Source organism: Solanum stenotomum, chromosome 10 (assembly GCF_019186545.1).
Source record: "Solanum stenotomum isolate F172 chromosome 10, ASM1918654v1, whole genome shotgun sequence".
Lineage (NCBI taxonomy): Eukaryota > Viridiplantae > Streptophyta > Magnoliopsida > Solanales > Solanaceae > Solanum > Solanum stenotomum.
In genome coordinates, this window is record NC_064291.1 from 42,860,451 (window position 1) to 42,879,564 (window position 19,114).

General features: G+C 36.0%; 2 protein-coding genes across 3 annotated transcripts; one reads left to right on the plus strand and one right to left on the minus strand.

Annotated features, from left to right (window-relative positions):
• Nucleotides 1-844: 844 nt before the first annotated feature.
• On the plus strand, nt 845-7,829 carry LOC125842015 (aspartate aminotransferase, cytoplasmic-like). The gene is made up of 12 exons (XM_049521205.1): nt 845-1,102; nt 1,548-1,619; nt 2,634-2,695; nt 2,775-2,858; nt 3,456-3,555; nt 3,663-3,783; nt 4,984-5,147; nt 5,273-5,410; nt 5,845-5,966; nt 6,109-6,203; nt 6,948-7,068; nt 7,438-7,829. The coding sequence occupies exons 1-12, from the start codon at nt 905-907 to the stop codon at nt 7,520-7,522; spliced, it is 1,362 nt and encodes a 453-aa protein (XP_049377162.1). The 5' UTR covers nt 845-904; the 3' UTR covers nt 7,523-7,829.
• Nucleotides 7,830-9,297: 1,468 nt separating this feature from the next.
• On the minus strand, nt 9,298-18,632 carry LOC125841846 (transcription factor MYB3R-1). Of its 2 annotated transcripts, none has more exons than XM_049521027.1 (12): nt 18,403-18,632; nt 17,490-17,677; nt 17,125-17,179; nt 15,829-15,886; nt 14,374-14,468; nt 14,174-14,277; nt 13,564-13,692; nt 11,615-13,427; nt 10,602-10,942; nt 10,377-10,491; nt 10,055-10,258; nt 9,298-9,586 (listed from the first exon to the last, which is right to left on the minus strand). In XM_049521027.1, exons 2-12 carry the CDS (start codon nt 17,561-17,563, stop codon nt 9,458-9,460), a joined length of 3,117 nt encoding a protein of 1,038 aa, XP_049376984.1. In that variant the 5' UTR covers nt 17,564-17,677; nt 18,403-18,632; the 3' UTR covers nt 9,298-9,457. The 2 variants fall into 2 exon arrangements, with proteins under 2 accessions (XP_049376984.1, XP_049376985.1); XM_049521028.1 differs by having other exon boundaries at nt 17,490-17,682.
• Nucleotides 18,633-19,114: the final 482 nt, after the last annotated feature.

The following is a 19,114-nucleotide window of genomic DNA, read 5'->3' on the forward strand; positions in this document are numbered from 1 at the left end:
TTGTGTTGGATTGAAAACTTACATACAAAGATCAACGTCACAGTTGGATGGAAAAACTTCTCTTTGATGAGTAATGTATTGCTTATTGCGTACATTCCTATCTTCCGTAGCTTTTTCTATTATCACACTTTGTTTGGAGGGTGGTTATATATTGTTTCATAATGTATTGTATTGTTACAATTCAATAAATTTTATGTAGCAATAAATGCATACGTTGTATTTAAATTAATAATACAATACAACACAATCATAACACAAGCATGCGAGAAGTTCTTTCAGGCTATAATATAAGTTTGTTCTTCTTTAGGATATACTATACAAGTACAACGATAAATAGTAATTTCATATTTTATCCTTGATAAAATAATTACTGATCAATCACAATTTAAATGTTTTTTAATTTAAAAATTATGTGCCAGTTAAATATCTTGTTATTAATTGAAACAGAAAAGGAAGTTTTATATATGTCTAGGCTCGAGCAAGTTATAATAAAATCCAAATTCACTCTCATAATATTCAATCTTGACCCTTGAAAAGAATTTCTCAATATATATATCAAAGTTCAAACACCTTGCTTGAAAGCAAAAAATAAATGGTTACGTAATCCACAAAATTCTTCATTTCTTGAAAAATGTGCCACATAGATACAAAAAAAAGTCCTTCCTTCATCTAGAATGCTTATCGCCATCTAATAATGCCAATAAATAGACAGTTAGTAGTATGGGCCCTACAACTGCCATGTCATCAGATAACACCAATCCCATCACCCACTCCGTCACCCTAGCTTTTCCTCCTTCCCCTTCTACTACTATATATATAAAGGATTTTACGGATCATTGTTCAAAGTAAACAAACTTTAAAAAGATAGGCGTACTATAGCAAGCAAAAGTTCCATACTACTAAAATGCACACACAACAATCACCGTCACCATCCGCCGATCGGAGGTTGAGTGTTCTGGCGAGGCACCTTGAACCGTCTTCATCCGCCGCCGTTGAAGGTCACAGCAACCACTCCATTGTCGGTGTTCCTACCTCAGGATATGATGGAAAACAGTCTGTATTCTCTCACATCGTTCGCGCTCCCGAAGATCCTATTCTCGGCGTAACTCTCTCTATCTCTAAGTTCTTCGTGTTTACTTTTCTTATTATGAGCTGAATTTGGAGGAATTTTAGCTTTTTAAAATTGTAAGGACAACCATTTTTATTAGTAAAAGATATTAATATTATTTTATACAAAATGGATGATAAAGCTTTTGTGAGTTCGATCACTTCCGATAGATGGAAATGGAAATGATTGAATTTTCGAAATTATGTAGTTTTTTAAAATTTATTGAGGGAGAGATGAAATATGGATCAAGTTTTCTGATTCTGTTTTACATATAAAATGAGCGGACAAATAGAAAACCGGTTATTAATATCTTCCAAAAGTGTATTTTTTGAGCACTTTTAGTGTAGTTTCTGTTGTGATCTTCGCCTTTTTTGAGATCTTAAATATAGAGTGATTGAAATCTTGATGACACATTTTGGTGTTCTGTTTTGGTTATTAGGTCACTGTTGCATACAACAAAGATACCAGCCCCGTGAAGTTGAACTTGGGAGTTGGTGCATATAGGACAGAGGTGATCATCCATTTGCTTGATTTTTTTGTTACATTTTTGTCATAAATGCAGTACTGTTTTCAGTAGCTAAGCAATCATGATTTAGATTCTTCCATGATTGAAATCCAAAAACACGAGAAATTAGTATTGACAACGGATTTGCTTTTTTAGTTTCTTAATTTGTGATTGTCTTGGTGACTGTGGAGTTATTTTGGTTTTAAACTGTTCATCCAATGCTGAAGTGTTTGACTGATGCTTTGCTAAGAAATAACTTTTTAAGATTATGGGTTGCCATAACTGATAAAATTTAATATAGCCTACTCGGCTGTTTTTCGATTACATAACTAGTAATTGATATGGAAAAAACAACCTTTATATTGTCATAGTAAGTGATAAAACTCAAATTGCTTCCATTTTCCTGTTATATCATTGCCAAATACACTAAACAGTTCTGATTTTTTTCCGAGAAGTAAAACAAAATTAAAGCAGACCATACAGTTTCTATATATCTACTAAGTTTGTCACTTTGTGATGTCTACTTGTCATACCTAGTAGTAATTGATACTTCTTGGTTCAAATGTCTTTGTTCTAAAGATCACAGAGAATATTGCATCATATTATTGTTAACAAACTAGAGTCCATCATCAAATTTGTCATGGAAGTCTTTATTTCTCGGGGTATGAATTGCTCCAACCCTACTTCGAGTGTACTCAATACAATGGATCTCTCAAGTTGACATGTTGATTTTCCACTCACAGACTACAATTAGTTCTTTTATTTGCTTCCGAGTAAATTGATTGGATTTAAGTTTCTTAATATCTTTTCGTTGAAGGAATAGTTGGGAAGGAGGATTATTGACAAAGGACTTGTGGATGCTTAGTACTCCTCCTTTCTCAGATTTCATAAGAATCTCTTGAGTTTTTCTGGTTGTCTATTGAATACGGGGATCCTTAGCTTGTGCTGCTGTATTCCAATGTATCAGCTAAAAATACTAATGTGTTCCTTTTTTTTTCTCCCTTTGTGCGGCGATATCAGGAAGGAAAACCTCTTGTTTTGAATGTTGTTAGAAAAGCAGAACAGCTACTAGTAAATGATAGGTACTTGCTTTCCGTTTCTAGAAACTTGAACCCATATTTTTTCTTAAACCTATGTGATTAACCTTCAAGGTTTCTTCAGGTCTCGCATAAAAGAGTACCTTCCAATTGTTGGGCTGGCAGACTTCAATAAATTGAGTGCTAAGCTGATACTTGGTGCTGACAGGTACAAGAGTTACCATTCTCTGTTTAGTATTGTAGATAAGATATGCAGGCAGATAAATAGTGTATGTTGTTGCGTACCTTGAATTATTAAGGCTTTGTTACCAAGTGTTTGATTTATTGCTTGGTAAATCTTTGTGAAGTATCTATTAACATCTGCCCACATTACATTTTTAGCCAACTTCCCATCTCGCCATGTTTCCATGTGTCAGTTGTTCTTGGAACTGCCACTCACTTCTATATTGTTTGCTTCCATGTTGTTGGTGCTATCAGATGTACTCCCAATTTTTCTGTGTGGTTTCATTGTGTAATCTAATTTAAGTGATAACTATTTGCAAATGTGGTTTCAAAATTTGGTTAGAGCATTAGCATTTTCGATGCATGTGGTGAAGTGTAAGATCAATGTCTAGAGCTGTCAGACAGGTTTATCTTATGTCTAGCAAGCTCTTTCAGATGTTTTTAAGTTTAGGACAGCTGAAACTTTAGACTTGCTTCATATACATTAAGGTTAAAAGAGAGTTGTTAATATGCTTCAAATGTTTAATTCATCTTATACCAGTGACCTTTATTTTATGATCTTTTCTTTCTTTGCTTGGAGCAGCCCTGCTATTCAAGAGAACAGAGTAACAACTGTGCAGTGCTTGTCTGGCACAGGCTCATTGAGGGTTGGAGGTGAATTTTTGGCTCAACATTATCATCAAGTAAAACTGCTTTGATTCCTTATCTTCCATTTTTGTTTCCTTCAATTCTTTGCTTGAATGTGTACACAATAGAGGTCGAGTTAACCTTGATGTAATTCTCTCTGCAGCGTACTATTTATATTCCCCAACCAACATGGGGAAACCACACAAAAATTTTCACTTTAGCTGGATTGTCGGTTAAGAGTTACCGTTACTATGATCCAGCAACCCGTGGACTCCATTTTCAAGGTACGGAACTTCTTTCTACAAGACAGTGAGGTAACGTGAGATTATTGCAGTAGATATATATTTATGGCTATTCAGTTTGTTATTAATCTCTTCCGGAAAGATGGATGTTTTTCAGTCTTATTCTGGTATTTGATCATAAATTATCACAAATATGAATCAAATTGAGGTTGAATGTGTTTCACTTATTTGGTTGCATAAATAGTAAAAACACAATTTAAATTGTGTCCAGTAATTTGACAAACTTATAAAGCCATCATCCTATGTGTTTTTTCCTTATAACTATTTTCCCATGAGAAAATAAGGGAAGAGAGATAAATATGTAACTTGATAATAATGGAATAATGCAACACACATCTAAAAAACTCAACTTTTATGCTGAAAACATAGAAAAGTACCCAGTTAGATCAACAAATCATTGGATCTTGTTGAAAAAAATGTAGTTGCTGAAATGTTGAACAAAATTTTTGCTGTCGTAAAGGTCAGAACATAGGAGGAAGAACAGAAATAATGCTGGTCAAAACGAGGCGGTGCTACTGAAAGGCTAGAGGGTAGAGGCCAGGAATCTATCTAAAAGAGGCTGTGTTACCATAAAAATTATTGAAATGAAGCGTGGTGCTGCGTAGAAAAGAGGCACAGGTTATTGAAACAGTCACAGGAAAGAGGCTTGATGTTGTGACCGTAGTCACAGTAAAGAGAAGTGGTGCCCTCGGAATGGGCATTGGACAAGGCAATAGTAGAACTGTGAAAAAAATGACTTATGGTTGGGAGACCTTTTTTTTTTCTTTTTTTTTTTGATAACCAAGAAATCCGTCTGTGAACCCGCCCTTTGGACCAATCATAGCCTTCTAAACTCGGTGGATAATGGGCCCGCCCCTCTACCCTGCTCCACTTAAATACCGGGCTTCGCTTTGCATGGTGTGGGGCTTGAACCTACGACCTAAGCCACAAGTCCTCCACCTTTTGCCACTTGAGCTAGGCCTTGGGCATCTACATGATCATAGAGGCTCTAATGCTATGTGAGAAAATAAGAGAGTGGAGGAAAATAGATGTATTACTTGATGATAATGGAATATAAGACACATCTAAGCTTTAATGTTTTGTAATCAGTATGTTCAAACCTAAGGGACCAACTTTAATATTGTGTTCTTGTGTCTGTGTGACGTTGACTTATTTATGAAATTTTCCTTCCGTACATGACAGGTTTGTTGGAAGACCTTGGATCTGCTCCATCAGGAGCGATAGTGTTACTTCACGCTTGTGCACATAACCCCACTGGTGTGGATCCAACCAAAGATCAGTGGGAGCAAATTAGGAGATTGATGAGATCAAAAGGATTGCTACCCTTCTTTGATAGTGCATATCAGGTAAGAAAAATCATCAACAAACTGAAGCTAGAGCTTTTTGGCTTTTTCTATATGAGCATTTTCAGATGAGACATTTTGTTTGATAGATGTTGATTAATCTTGATAATCTAACTTTTATATTATAGGGGTTTGCTAGTGGAAGCCTAGATATAGATGCACAGTCTGTTCGCATGTTTGTGGCAGATGGAGGTGAAGTACTTGTTGCTCAAAGTTATGCAAAGAATATGGGGCTTTATGGTGAACGTGTCGGAGCTTTAAGCATAGTACGTCTAAACTGATAACCTGTGCCTCATTCTGAAACATTTGAATGTCCATTTGTTCTTTGGTTGTGTTGTCTTCCTTTTTCTCGAATCATGTTTGATTCTAATGATACTTCTTATTGTTTTCTATATTGGCCTTTCTCCTGGTGCTGAACTGTGGAGGCACATTAGAGTTGTAGTTATGAACTGCTGAACTGCTTAACCCTTGTAGCTTACTTCAAAATATATGAACTTGACACCCTAGAACATAACCTAAAAAATTTCGCTGTTAAGAGATATCAAAAGTTTGTAGTGTATCCGGTTCCATCTTCAAAAGAATGAAGGGAAAACCTGTTATTCTGTTATGGGAGGCAGTTCACGTAATATCATGTATTGTAATTTATCACAGTTACACTCTGCTGACAGTTGCATATTTTTGAATTTTCTCAAATCTGCAGGTGTGCAGAAATGCTGATGTAGCTAGCAGAGTTGAGAGCCAGTTGAAGTTGGTGATTAGGCCAATGTATTCCAGTCCACCAATTCACGGTGTGTCAATAGTAGCTACAATCCTCAAAGACAGGTAATATATCTGCCATCAGGAACATTGGTTCTCGGACACTAGAAAGGCATTTCCTAGTTTCTGTATGATATAATAATCCAGTTTATGTTCAGTAATTAGGTTTAGTCATTGTTCTGCAAAATAAATCACTAATTTCCTGCAGAAACTTGTACCATGAATGGACTCTTGAGTTGAAAGCGATGGCTGATCGAATCATCAGAATGCGCCAGCAATTATTTGATGCTTTACGCGCTAAAGGTAACATTGACAGCAGTCACGTATGCATCCATATGTATTGCATCAGCCTATTCTCTTTTTATTCATTTTGATCATTCATGTTAGGTGTCCTTATATATGAAAACTACATATGAACGTCGTACACTGCTGCCTATAGAATCTGCTGCAATATGTCCAGCTCATTTGCCCGACATAGTTGATGAAAAAGACCAACTCGTACTAAGCTGATTCTCCTGAATGAAAGTTAACCAGGAAAAAGTAAAAGCAAACAAAACCTGGAATTAGACAATTTCAATCATTTCTCCAAAACATAACACATCTCGATCTTCCTTAGTGCTCTCATCAAGTCCTTATGTATTCTCCTTGCATCAAATATTGCTCGTTCTAATGGAACTAATACCCCATAATTATGGATTTTCTACCCTTAGAAAACCATCCCTTAGTGCATCTTTATGTGGTGCCTTTGGTGACGTAAAACTATTGATCAAGTCGTCTTTTGATAGATCTCATTCTTTCTATATTCCTCTCAAGGTTTCTGATTTGAACGCCATCCACATTATATTAAAAAAGATAACATTGCAACTCTCTGTCGGCACATCAGGTGTTAGAATCATGATGTCTATATACGTAGTCAATTCCTTAGTTCCGGCCAAGCACTCTTTAATCCATTTAAATGTCAAACAGCGCATGAACTCTATATCTATTTCTTCCATTCTAAAAAAAAAACAGTATATCTATTTATATTCATGTCAATTTGATTTGCAGGTACCCCTGGTGACTGGAGTCACATTATCAAGCAGATTGGAATGTTCACTTTCACAGGACTTAACAAAGAACAAGTTGCCTTCATGACCAAAGAATACCACATCTACATGACATCAGATGGGTAATATGTTATTTCTACGTCACAAAGTTCTATTTGTGTCACATATTAGACAATATTATGTCTCCCCATCAACTGAAATGTGATTTATTAGCTAGTAAAATGACAGTGACTACCTTGGAAGGAAAGTTGAAACAGAAAGTGGGAACGGAGGGTCCAGAGGAACATGTTAAAATCTTATCAGTCATCACTTAGTTCTTTTTGTAGTTACTTTCTACCTTAGCTTTCAGGAACACTAAGAAAAATATGATGGTATTAATGAACATTTCTAGAGCGTGATTCTTACTAGTTTGTATATAATTGTGGTAACCCCTCTATGAAGCTTGACTATCAGATTCACCTTTGACATGAATCATGTGTCTATTTTTGCAGACGCATTAGCATGGCAGGTCTAAGCTCCAGGACAGTTCCACACCTGACAGATGCCATCCATGCTGCTGTGACTCGGGCTCGTTGAGTTCATTACTGGCTACTTCTGTTTTCCGTCATGTTCTCTGCAAGGTTGTTAGCTGCTATCGTTTTAGTTGGCTGAGTATTTCCTGCTCAAGTTAAAACTCGATTGCAAGTCCCCTTCCTTGTAATAACTAGTTCCTCCTAAGTTGGAGGTTATAATAAACCTGTATCTGTAATGAGTAGAATAAACAGATTTTGCTTAATGTAGCAAAACCTATTTTAGTTACCTCTTTAGTCTTAATTGCTAAATAGTGGCATACCTTCAATTGTTACTAGCAATTCATAATAATATATATCTTAATAAAGACAAATCTCATTTCTTTATCATCTTATGAGAGTGCTTCAGCACTGGAATCTTTGATTGAAAATTCTAGTAATGGGTGTTGGTTCTTAGGGAAATTACTGTTAATTGTTGAGTGCCATCTCAGTTGGGGTTTTTATTACATTTTTCGATTTCGTGCTATGAAGTGAAGGTGGAACATTGAATATCTATGCAGTGAAGCTGACCTATGGATGATAACTAATCCGATGGGATATCTCGATTCATGGGATAACTCTATGTATCTCATCCTCCATACCAAACGACTCCCTTGAGGTCATTATAGTCATGACTCTTTATGTCTATTTTACCGTTTCCAAAGATCCAAAGCCTTAAAGAGTAAGACCTCAATTCACTGTCCAGAATTAATAACTTTTACCATTTCATATAAAATTAGTATCAATTGTTGATTTTTTAAAAAGTGAAGAATTGTTGGAAAATAACATAATGGAAAACAAAAGAACCAAAAGAATTGATACGGCAAATGAAGTGAAATGCAGTTATTTTTAAACTTTGTTGAGTTCTACAGTTATAATACTCGCAGTAACAAAATCATTTCTTAAAATTAACTTGGCAAGGTATTTCCCTACAAAATCATACTAATTTTTATTACATAACTGAAAATAGGTTGCTGGTTAAAAATTTATTAAGACTAATTTAAAAACTTAAGTGGTAAAATAAAAACAACACAGGAAAACATATGAACCAAAAGTAGTTATACATAAAAAAAGGATTGTTTTTTCTTTTAGCTTTGTTGAGCTCTACCTTTGCAATACTTGCAGTAACAAAAATCAGTGAAAAAGACCACAAGTATATTTCGCACAAAATCACAGATTTTATCTAATTACTCCATTTGCTTGTGCTGGTAAAGGGTCTCGAACTTAAGCCTCCAACATTAAAGTCCCAAACCAAATCATTGGGCCACCACGAAGGATATTTGACTACTACTTTTACCTTTTACACGTCCCTTAAGAAATCATAAGGATAGTTTTACTAATAACAAATAGATTTGTGCTGCTTCTACAGTGTTGCGGCATATTTTGCTATTCATCTGCCCCTTGATTTATCAAGAATAATTAGACGTTATGTGCAAAAGGACAAGTTTCAGTGCAAAGGGTTGCTTAATACAAAGTGGAGCATAGATGAACCCACACCACATTTTTTCAATGAAAAACCCAACTAGAGATGAAATTCCAGAACATAAGTAACTAAGTTAAAAACTCAGTGGCGAGTTCAAGGAAGGTCAACCATAGTGGCAAGTAACACAACCATATGATCCAAACCATATATTTTTAAAACTTGTCACTAAAATGGAACATGTCAGTACAAGCAATTTCAGTCTATTGCTACACAATCCCCTAGCTGCAGTATCATTGCTTCCTGCAAAATAAAAGTTTCAAGAGGGGGTTTTGTACAAAAATAGACTTCTTATTTAGCAAATGGGATTAAGCAGAATAATGTTTAATGAAATGATAATATCTAATCCATATCTTTTGACAAACAATTGGACAAGTATTTGTATAAGGCAAAAATAATAAATAAATAAATACACACAAGTATATCAAATCTTATATATGTTACAGCAAGAATTTCCACCCATCCTGAAAGGACTTACTGCTGCTACCTGCAGCCTTTCAAGAGGTAGGAAGAAGGACTTGAAAAGCTGTTGTTGCTTGTGCAACATTTTTCAGTTTCTTTTCCCTTTCCAGGTGATCCACATTCACTGAAGTCGAGTGTACGCCTCTCACTCTGCAAATAAACAGATAATAGGAAAGTGAAAAAATTTCAGTCTACAATTAACTAGACTTCTGAGAAAGAAAAAACTAGACTTTTGGCACACGCCTAACATTTTCTTAGGACTTGTGGTCATAATCATAAGACATTCTTATGGAAATGAATGTCGTTGAGAATAAAATGGGAAGTTTAAAGTTAAGAAGATTATAGAATAGGTGTCATTCTTTTCGGAACAAACTTAAAAGGAAGAACAACAGTATTTTCCTCTCAGGTTCATTTCCAAAAGGAATATAAAAAGATTGAGAGGCAAAGATGTTAGAATTTCTGAAAAACTGCATAGTTAGTATATCTGAAAACACATATGAAACTGCATAGTGATGACATGTGAAAACACATATATAAATTAGCATAGGATATTTAAAAAATATCATAACTGGGGACAAGATTCTTTTGCAATCATCTTGACGTTGGGATTGGACATACCATAGCATTTGCTGACAAAAGAGAATGATTTTCATCTGCCTTCTGGTTTTTGGAGTTCCTCCCCCGTAGGATTGACTCTGGAGTATCACCTCCCAAGACCTCCTGGGCATCTGCAAATGCTCCTGCAGTCTGCTCACTCAATTGCTTCATCAATCCAATAGCATCATAGCTTCTGTCACCTGGGCTCATAAACAGTGCAAGATCCTACGAAGTTTCGAAGTACATAAATAAGAGCCCGGAATTTGAACAGAATAAAAGAGTAAACATAAAGATATTAGTCTCATCGTAGAATGCATAATGTAATCTCCAAAATCCTATTTACCTCAAAAGTAAGTTCATTATCAAGTCTCGGACTTGACAGGAAAGGGGTGAAGATCCATGGAGATTTCCAAGCTGAAGGAGATTCAATACTCCTTTTATAAGGTGTTTCTCCAGATCTGCGGAGAAACAGGGTCAATGCGCCGTTAATTTTGCAGGACAGAAATGCTGTGGAAAGGTTATTGGAAAAAAAAACAAAAGAATATAAAAAGAACAGCAACTATCTTACATGCTTACAGTCTCAGCTCCAACTCCATTTCCTGAAGTCTCAGCTGAGTTCTCCAAGGCAGTTGATGTGGGAGCAGATTGCATTGATGTAGTGATAACAAAACTACTTCCATCCTTCTTTCCACGTATACGAGGAGAGCAAATAACAGAGAAACATGAAGTCTCAAATGAAGATGAAACAGAACCTTGGTTTGATGCAGCTTCGAGCCGTCTAGCATACTGATTTCCTAGAGCTTTATTGCTTAGATTTGTAGCTCTGTCAGAGTTGGCTCCAAAACGATCAGGAGAAAAGAACAGATCACTTGCATTCAGTTCAACTAGAACTCCAGAAGGCTGTTTTATCTGAAACAAGCAGAGCATAAAAGTTATTTCCAATTAAAGGATTCTCTGTCGAATAAGTTGAATGGGTCTTGCAAGCATATGTAAATCAGCATAGGCAGCTGTCATAACCACATTTAAAACTGTGCAAGAATTTTAAACATCAACCCAAAATTAGATTGACTATAAAGTATGTTACAGTCATGCAACAAGAGTAGAAGACTGTAGAGCACCAGCACATTAGAAAACAATGGAAAAAAGGAAATACAGATAGTGAAGATCTTGAATGGAAAGGAAGGAATTTCATAACATCGAGCTCCAGTTTTTTGATTGTGAAAATTTTTCATTGAATTTTAGTCCACATATTTAATACTCCCTCTATCCCAATTTACGTGACTTACTTTCTTTTCAGTCAGTTCCAAGAAGAATGACACATTTTTATATTAAGTAGCAATTTAACTTTAAAATGTCTATTTTACCCTTAATGAAATGATTTATAGTCACACAAATTTCTATCATTCATTTTGGACCACAAGTTTTAAAAGTTTTCCTTTCTTTCTTAAACTCCCTACCGAGTCAAACTACCTCACATAAAATGGGACGGAGGGAGTATTAAATGGTAATGCTAATATTGACCACCACCACTCTCAGAAAACACAAAGTGGTGCCAAAAGGAAACAAAATGACTTGATTCACCTTTCCAATTGCATCATTGGCTCCAATCCTTTTGCCCTCCCTTGTTCCTTGATCTTTATAGTGGACTTCACCTCCATCTAACTGCCTCCCAGAAGTTCCACAGCTCGAATGTCCATTGCATCCCTTGTCCTCCTCCTTTCGTCCATCTTCAGTTGGATTTATGTTTTCTTTATCTTCAGATGAAGCTTGAAGTTCCACAGTTTGATCCTTAGTTAGGGAAGACATTGCTTTTTCATTTGCAGAGTCATCAAACATAACATCTAGTCGAGAAAAATCCTTAGCCAGATTAGAAAATGATTCTCGACGGAGATCACTTTCAAGCTTCTTTCCACATCTCTTTTCTGACATAGGTGACACCAAATCACGGTGTCGCTTCTTTAATATAGATGGTGTACTTGTGAAAGTTTTGGCAGCACTTCTCAAGACGGCATCTGGACTACCATCTCTTTTTGGTGAATCCCACAACCTAAATGGAGTAAGACAGTTCACAGAAGTCATCATCAACTGACGTATGCCAAGAGGACTGAACTCTTGCTGTGTATCTGTACCAGTTTGTATAAGATCACAACTGAAAAATGGAACATCCAAGCTCGGAAAACGAGGCGGCTCATAGCATAAGGCTCCCCCATCCTTCTTCTCTTCTTTTACAGCTGAATTTCCATTTACCATTGGACATGTTTGAATAGTATTTGAAGAAGTTGAGCCAAAATCATTCACAGAAACTAGCTGTACAGAATCTTTTGTTTGATCCAGTTGGTCTTTTAGGAGAGGATCATCCATTATGTTGTCACAAGGATTATCAGATTCAATAGGATATGGAAAACCATCACATTTACTTGTCTGGGACTCATGATCTGGATGCGAAGGATTATGAAACTGATTTGAGGCAATACCAAACATGAATGATCTTTGCTCTGAAGAAAACTGTGAAGGAACAGAACATGGTTGACAGGATGAAGTTCCCATAACATCTGAACAGAGAGGATTGCAATTTTCTATGGACATATTTCCACCCTCAGATATCTGATAAATCAAAGAACCTGCAGTTTCATCTCCACCATTCATACCAGTTTCCAAAGGAAAGCATTGAGGAATTTCTGCCTCAGGGTATACCATCCTGAAACCCTCCACAGAAGTAAACATTTCATTCGGCTGATGTAATCCCACAACCATGCTCCCATCATTAGTCGTTTCGAACTTCATTCCGTTTTGCTGTGGAAAGGATACCATGTCATGATTCTCAGTACCAGTTAGACACTGCATGAAGAGACCTGAAGAATCCTGCATCAACTCCAGAGGAGAAACATTAGGTATGTCATCTGCATTAAACTGCCAATCTTTTCCCATTGATGTTGCCCAGTCATGTGAGAAGTTATGCTCCAGGAGCTTGGATTCAGCAAGTTCGCTGGGCACTTCTTCCATTGAAAAAGTAATATCTTCAAAGGCTGGGGTATAGTATTCAGAACACGGTGCTGAACTGGCGCTTGGGTCCTTCCTGTAATTTGAATCCTCCAGCAATTTACCCTCCTCTCTTGTATGTGCAAATGTGTTGCCCATATCACTTGTAGATTGGGAACAGCCAGCAAGATTTGAACCTTGACTGCATTCTGAAACTTCCTCCATTTCTGTTCCTTCTTTACGAACACTATCATCCTCACTGCTCTGTTGAAACTTTATCGAAGAACGGATTGATTGGTTCTGATGGTTGACATTAGGCAGAGCAGGGAACTGAGCAAGTGGTGCTGATGTCAAAAACGTGTCCAATTTCTTTTTGACAGAACTATTCCAGTGATTTTTAATGGCATTATCTGTCCTGAAAAATCATAGAAAAAATCTTTACATGTCATATAAAATAGTGAAGGAATTCTCAGTGTAACAACTCAAAGGGAAAAATAAACCAAAAAGAACTCTCGTTCTATAAAAGAGAGTGGCTGACAGCTTCAAAGTACCTTCCGGGTAAAAATTTCGTCAACTCTGCCCACTTGTTCCCATAAATTTGATGGGCATGAACGAGAGTCATCTCCTCCTCTTGAGTCCAAGCTTCCTTGTTTATTCCAGGATTTAGATGATTGTGCCACCTGAAAAGATCACTCTTAAAAATTATTGTAACATATTCACAAATAAAAGTGGAAATATGAGTTTCATTCTTGGAGAAATTGTCACTTAATTTCAATTATGGTAAATAAAAGAAAATTCAACATAAATGACACCACAAAACTTCTTCCACTGGCAAGGATTCCATTGACATACATTTCTTAAATTTTAGTGGGATTTGTCCAAACATTAGTTGATGAACAGCATCTAGCACTTAGTGAAAAGGGTTTAGATGGAAAACAGCAATTAAGTAGGTATAAAAGAAAATTAACGCTCATCTGGAGTGTAGGGTTCACATTTAAACTGAATGAGAAAAATTAGAAAGTTGAAAACTCACAAGCTCTCGAAACTTTATTCACAAAAGAAATCTGGAGAAAACTGAAACCATATTTAAGTAAAAAAAAAGAAAGCAATACATTACATGTATACCATTTAGGAAAACAAAAGAATCAACTTGCTTATTACCTTTCCCTACATTGTTTTCCAATACGTCCTGGTAAATGTTGAGCAATGGTGGACCACTTTTTGGGGCCATATTTCTTAACTAATTCACCTATGACTTCATCCTCCTGGAGGTCAAGAAGTAAAATAGTTAGTAGCAATATAAAATACATGGATGCTGAGTGTTCCACATAACCATGTATTATTCAAGCATATGTATTTACCTCTTTAGACCATGGACCTTTGACAAGTTCAGGATTAAGAACCTTCTGCCACCTGTGCAAGCATTGTACATCAGTCCGGTCCTTAAAACATTCCGCTGCACAGAGTAAACTTCTCAAATCAGTACATTCCCAAATGGAGAAGTAGCAATAAGCTGATATTATGGAAATAATTTCTGCTATAATGACTGCATGTGTCGTAGAACTTCAAATGCAGTTGTAGGTAAAACAATACAAAGGCAGCATATATATCATAACATGGAAAGACGGATGCCTCAAAAATCATAATCCAGCAAATATTTCTAAGGAAAATGATAGTGGAGAAAGGTTAAACACACTGGGAAGGAAAAGTCATTTAACTAGAAAATCTCTAACCCAATGCAAACGATTTATGGTGGTGTCAGAAAATATATGACTAACAAGTGAGCAATGAACAGTTGATGCAGAAGACAATAGCCGGTGAATCCAAGCTAGAGTTGCTCCAAACAGACAAGGTTTAGCTCATCCAGAGCAAATGTCTTTCTGACTTAGTGCTGCTGCTATTAAGATGCGCAAAAAAGTGAGTACTTACTGTCAAATGGAAAACACTGACAGACCTCCATCCGGGGTGGGGGGGGGGGGTCTAAAGAGAAGCTTTACCCCTTGCAATATGAAATCCTTATTCTCTTTAAAAGCTCCTTCGAGCACATTTCTGCGGTGAATCTCAAAGAACTCGACAAGTATAAACACACCATATCCTAATTCCTAAAACAGAACTGTCTCCCTAGGAGGACCTCTAGGTCTTATTCTAGAGCTTTGATTAACTTCCAACCCAAAGTAAATGTTGATTTCTGCGGGCTTGACCAAATTTGAGATAAGAAGATGCTTTTGGGCCAATGTTTCAGAGACTTTTACATTATTTTTACTCATTCCATCTTCAACAACCAGTAACTGTGTCCTACACGTTCAACAGCTGCCCTAGTTTGGACCTTTGTTTCTTGAACTAAGATTAACTTTTTCATTCAAAGTATATGTTGGCTCTAAGCATAAAAGTAGATGAGGTCTTTTGTCCTGAAACTATGGCTTAGCACATTATAGTAGGTCAAGACAAATAGAAGCACCAATGCACACGTCACCAAAAGAGTTTTGAGTGTAAGATGATTAGAGAAACAGTTCTGTTCACAGGAACTGACAAATAACTTTTACTTCATGTGTCCATAAAATGACCAGTTGATCACTTCATCCAAAAAAAAACTCTCAAGTTATTGTATAAGCATCAGATTAGGTTTACTGTCTCCTCAAGTGTGATCTACTTAGAAATAACATATTTTATCAATCCAACTGCGGAGATAGTCCTGTTAAAGTGGTGAGATAACATTGCCAACAGCATCTTGTGTAAAAGGTGAAAGATCAGCAGTATGCTCCACGAATGTCAAGCACATTAGGTTAATAAATAACAGGATGAGGCGGTGTGTTTACCTATCTTTTTCCAGTTTTTCCCCTTAAAACGTTGGACAGCTTTGCATAGAGTATCGTCCTGAAAGGAAAAAAGGATTTATGTGGTTAGCAATATAAAACAAAAAAGTTGAAATGTGTATACTGAAATTGATGAAACTCCACCATATGTAAAAATGTATAAAATGAAAATCAAAACATAGGGATTGCAGAAGGACATTGAAGTCAACAACTGATGCAAATAAAACTTTAAATAGACTCCCGATCAATAGCCATCTTGCACATAGAACACTTCTGATGTTCTTCCTACATAGTGACATATCCATCAAATTAAATTCTTTACCATTACACAGGTCACCAGATTCAAATCGGGTATCATTGATATGTATTGATCCAGAGAAATTTGCTATATACCTCTTGGAGAAAAGGGGGGAACCAGATATTCTTGTGCTAAATTTATACAAGTAAAGGAGGCTATAAACAGTTGATGGGTAAGTGGACAAAAACACTTATCCCCAAATATATCACTATGCCTGCCTGCTTCCTATGTGATACAAGTAAAAGAATGAAAGATGTTTTGAGAGCTCAGTAGCTGCAACACATAAACACAAGTATGTATGTTTATACTTACTAGTTTTTTGGACAAACTGAAAGACGCAATGCTGATAATCTCTTTTGAGCTCCTACATAATATGATAACTATACAGACTATAGGATACCTATCTTTTTTTATCACACGCTATACATATCAGTATATTCTTATCTACATTGATTAATTTATGTTACTTATTAACAACGGATATTCCCGGGCTAACTTTTTGAGGAAACAATTCCCAGAAAGAGGAATCATACAAATTCAGATACTTTTGTGAATATGAAACGAATACCCTAAACCTATTCAAAGTTTCAAAATATGTAGCAGCTAGTAGTCATCACCAGTGCCTCTCAGAGTAGGATTCTTTTTTATTAAATGCATGGACGAATCAACTATACCACAATGCCAAACTTGTTGAAAGCAGCGATATGAATCCTCTAATATATTCTGATTTATGAGGATTCATCATAATTTGATGCTACACTCCCTTTTTTACTTGTACTTGGACCTACACCTCATAGACACGGACAAGAAATTTTAATTAGGTACCACCATTCCAACCTGAGAAAAAGTTCCCATTCTAGAAATGGATTACCACCCTCTCCCAACAGAGAAAAAGAAAAGTTTGTGTGCAAGTAAAAAGGAATCGAAAATATGTTTAAAACAATAGCAACTTGAATGCATAAAATTTCGACTTGTTCTCGGCCGAGGAAGTGCCCACTTACTTCTTCAGGAGTCCACTGCCCCTTTGTGGAACGTCTCGTAGGACCACTAGTTCTCCTGTTAACATTAGCACCAGATGAGTGAGTAGTTCAACATTCCACAGACTATTTGAGTGAGATTTACCAGAGTAGACTACATTTGAACTTAAAATTCATCTAAATAGCCTTTTAATGATCTGTCCACTAAAAGACTATATCTGAACTCAAATTTCATCTTAATAGCCTTTTAATGTCCTGTCCACTAAAAGACTGAAGAGTTTCTGTAACACAGCATGTAAAAAATTCAATAAACAAAAATGCACAAAATCACATAATGGCACTTAAAATATGACACGAAAGAAGCAATAGTCCAGTGCTTTGAAAATTACCCATGCAAAGGACGAACTCTTTGGTAACTACTGCTAGTGCCATCTGAAGGAGTGCTGATTCTATCACTTTCCATGGTTGTTTGACACAAAGACAAATCTGCATAACCCAACACCCAAAGGTCGATAATTTTCTCCAGAATGTCTTCCCCAATTCATTATATGCCACCCTAAGATGTGGGCTCTCCTACCTGATCTTACAACAAAATGAGAGGATAAGGTCAGAGCAAATCACAACATAATGGTGCTAAAAAGCATGAGATATATTAAAGAAATAAGAACCCTTAATAACTATAGTCAGTTTTCATCTATGTAGCTCAAGACTCCAAAAATGTTTCCCCCCCCATGTCAAATCCTCCAAAAATGCACTACTCTTGAAGGATCCAACACACACCCGTCAGCATTTCTGAAGAGTCCGACCAACATAGGTTTCCATTGATACCACCAATCACTGGATTGAGGGTTTAGTAAGAATTAAACAGACAAATTTAGGAAAAATATACACAACCAAAATCAGCAAAATCACAGTGATTGGTGGTATCACAGTGATTTGACTCGTCCGACCAACATAGGTTTTCATTGATACCACCAATCACTGGATTAAGGGTTCAGTAAGAATTAAACAGACAAATTTAGGTAAAATATACACAACCAAAATCAGCAAAATCAACAGAAATCCCAAAGCAAGATAAACAAAAAGAAACCAATAAAATGACCAAACAAAAGAATCTGATCAAATTAGGGTTCAAGATACCATCTTTTAACAACAACAAAATTCAAACTTCACAACTACCCAAGTACCAAGAAATCGTAAATTAACAAATCCAACCATAAAAAAGACAAATTCAATTCAATCAAACCCAAAAACCAAAATAAAAAATAAAAAATCACCCATTATACGAAAATCTGCACTTACCGAACACAACTTCAAAATATTCAACCAAACCAATGGAATAATGAGAACAAAACACATTTGCAGATCGATCCCAAACACGATAAAATTAAACAAATTCAGAAACGAATTTGAAGATCTAGAAATGAAGTGATGAAATTTAGTGAGAGAAATTCTAGAGAGAGAAAGAGAGAAGTGGGTGTGTTTTTGTTGGAAGAAAATAATGAGGAAAAAAACGGTCTGTTAGGAATTCAAATGTTAAAGAGGGCGGACAAGTTATTCGAAAACCCTATAAGGATTTATGGTTTCAAAAAAATAGAGAGACTGAGTCAACGGTGGATGATGTGTGTGCGGAATAATCTCAGCCGTTCGATTGGTTTTATATTTGGTAAATTTTCAAATATTTTCTATACCAACGGGCAAGTTTATACTTGCTACCTGCTTTTGTCAAGAAATGCACTTTAAAGTACTTTTTCTTTTTATTATTTATTATTATTATTTTCTTTTTTTTAGCCGGCTAGATTTAGTTTTAAAAACTTAAAATATAATTCTAAGAAATGTTGTGGTGAAAGAGATGGAAGCAAAGAGGGTCTCTTTCACCACGAGCATTTGTACGAAGAAAGAAGCTTCATACAAAGGGGTTGGAGTGAAGGCTATTTAATCTTATTTAGGTGGGTTAGTAGATTTTTGTTCGAATAGTGAGAAGATAGAAAAGAATGAATGATGTCAATCAACT

Excerpts from the sequence above, each read along its gene's own strand:
- LOC125842015 (XM_049521205.1), top strand. The coding sequence starts at position 905 with ATGCACACACAACAATCACCGTCACCATCCGCCGATCGGAGGTTGAGT. Across the intron at positions 2,859-3,455 it reads CTGATACTTGGTGCTGACAG|CCCTGCTATTCAAGAGAACA; the intron begins GTACAAGAGTTA and ends TGCTTGGAGCAG. Across the intron at positions 3,784-4,983 it reads CCGTGGACTCCATTTTCAAG|GTTTGTTGGAAGACCTTGGA; the intron begins GTACGGAACTTC and ends CGTACATGACAG.
- LOC125841846 (XM_049521027.1), bottom strand. The coding sequence starts at position 17,563 with ATGGAAAGTGATAGAATCAGCACTCCTTCAGATGGCACTAGCAGTAGT. Across the intron at positions 17,180-17,489 it reads AGAGTTCGTCCTTTGCATGG|GAGAACTAGTGGTCCTACGA; the intron begins GTAATTTTCAAA and ends TAATGTTAACAG. Across the intron at positions 14,469-15,828 it reads GAAAAACTGGAAAAAGATAG|CGGAATGTTTTAAGGACCGG; the intron begins GTAAACACACCG and ends TACTCTGTGCAG.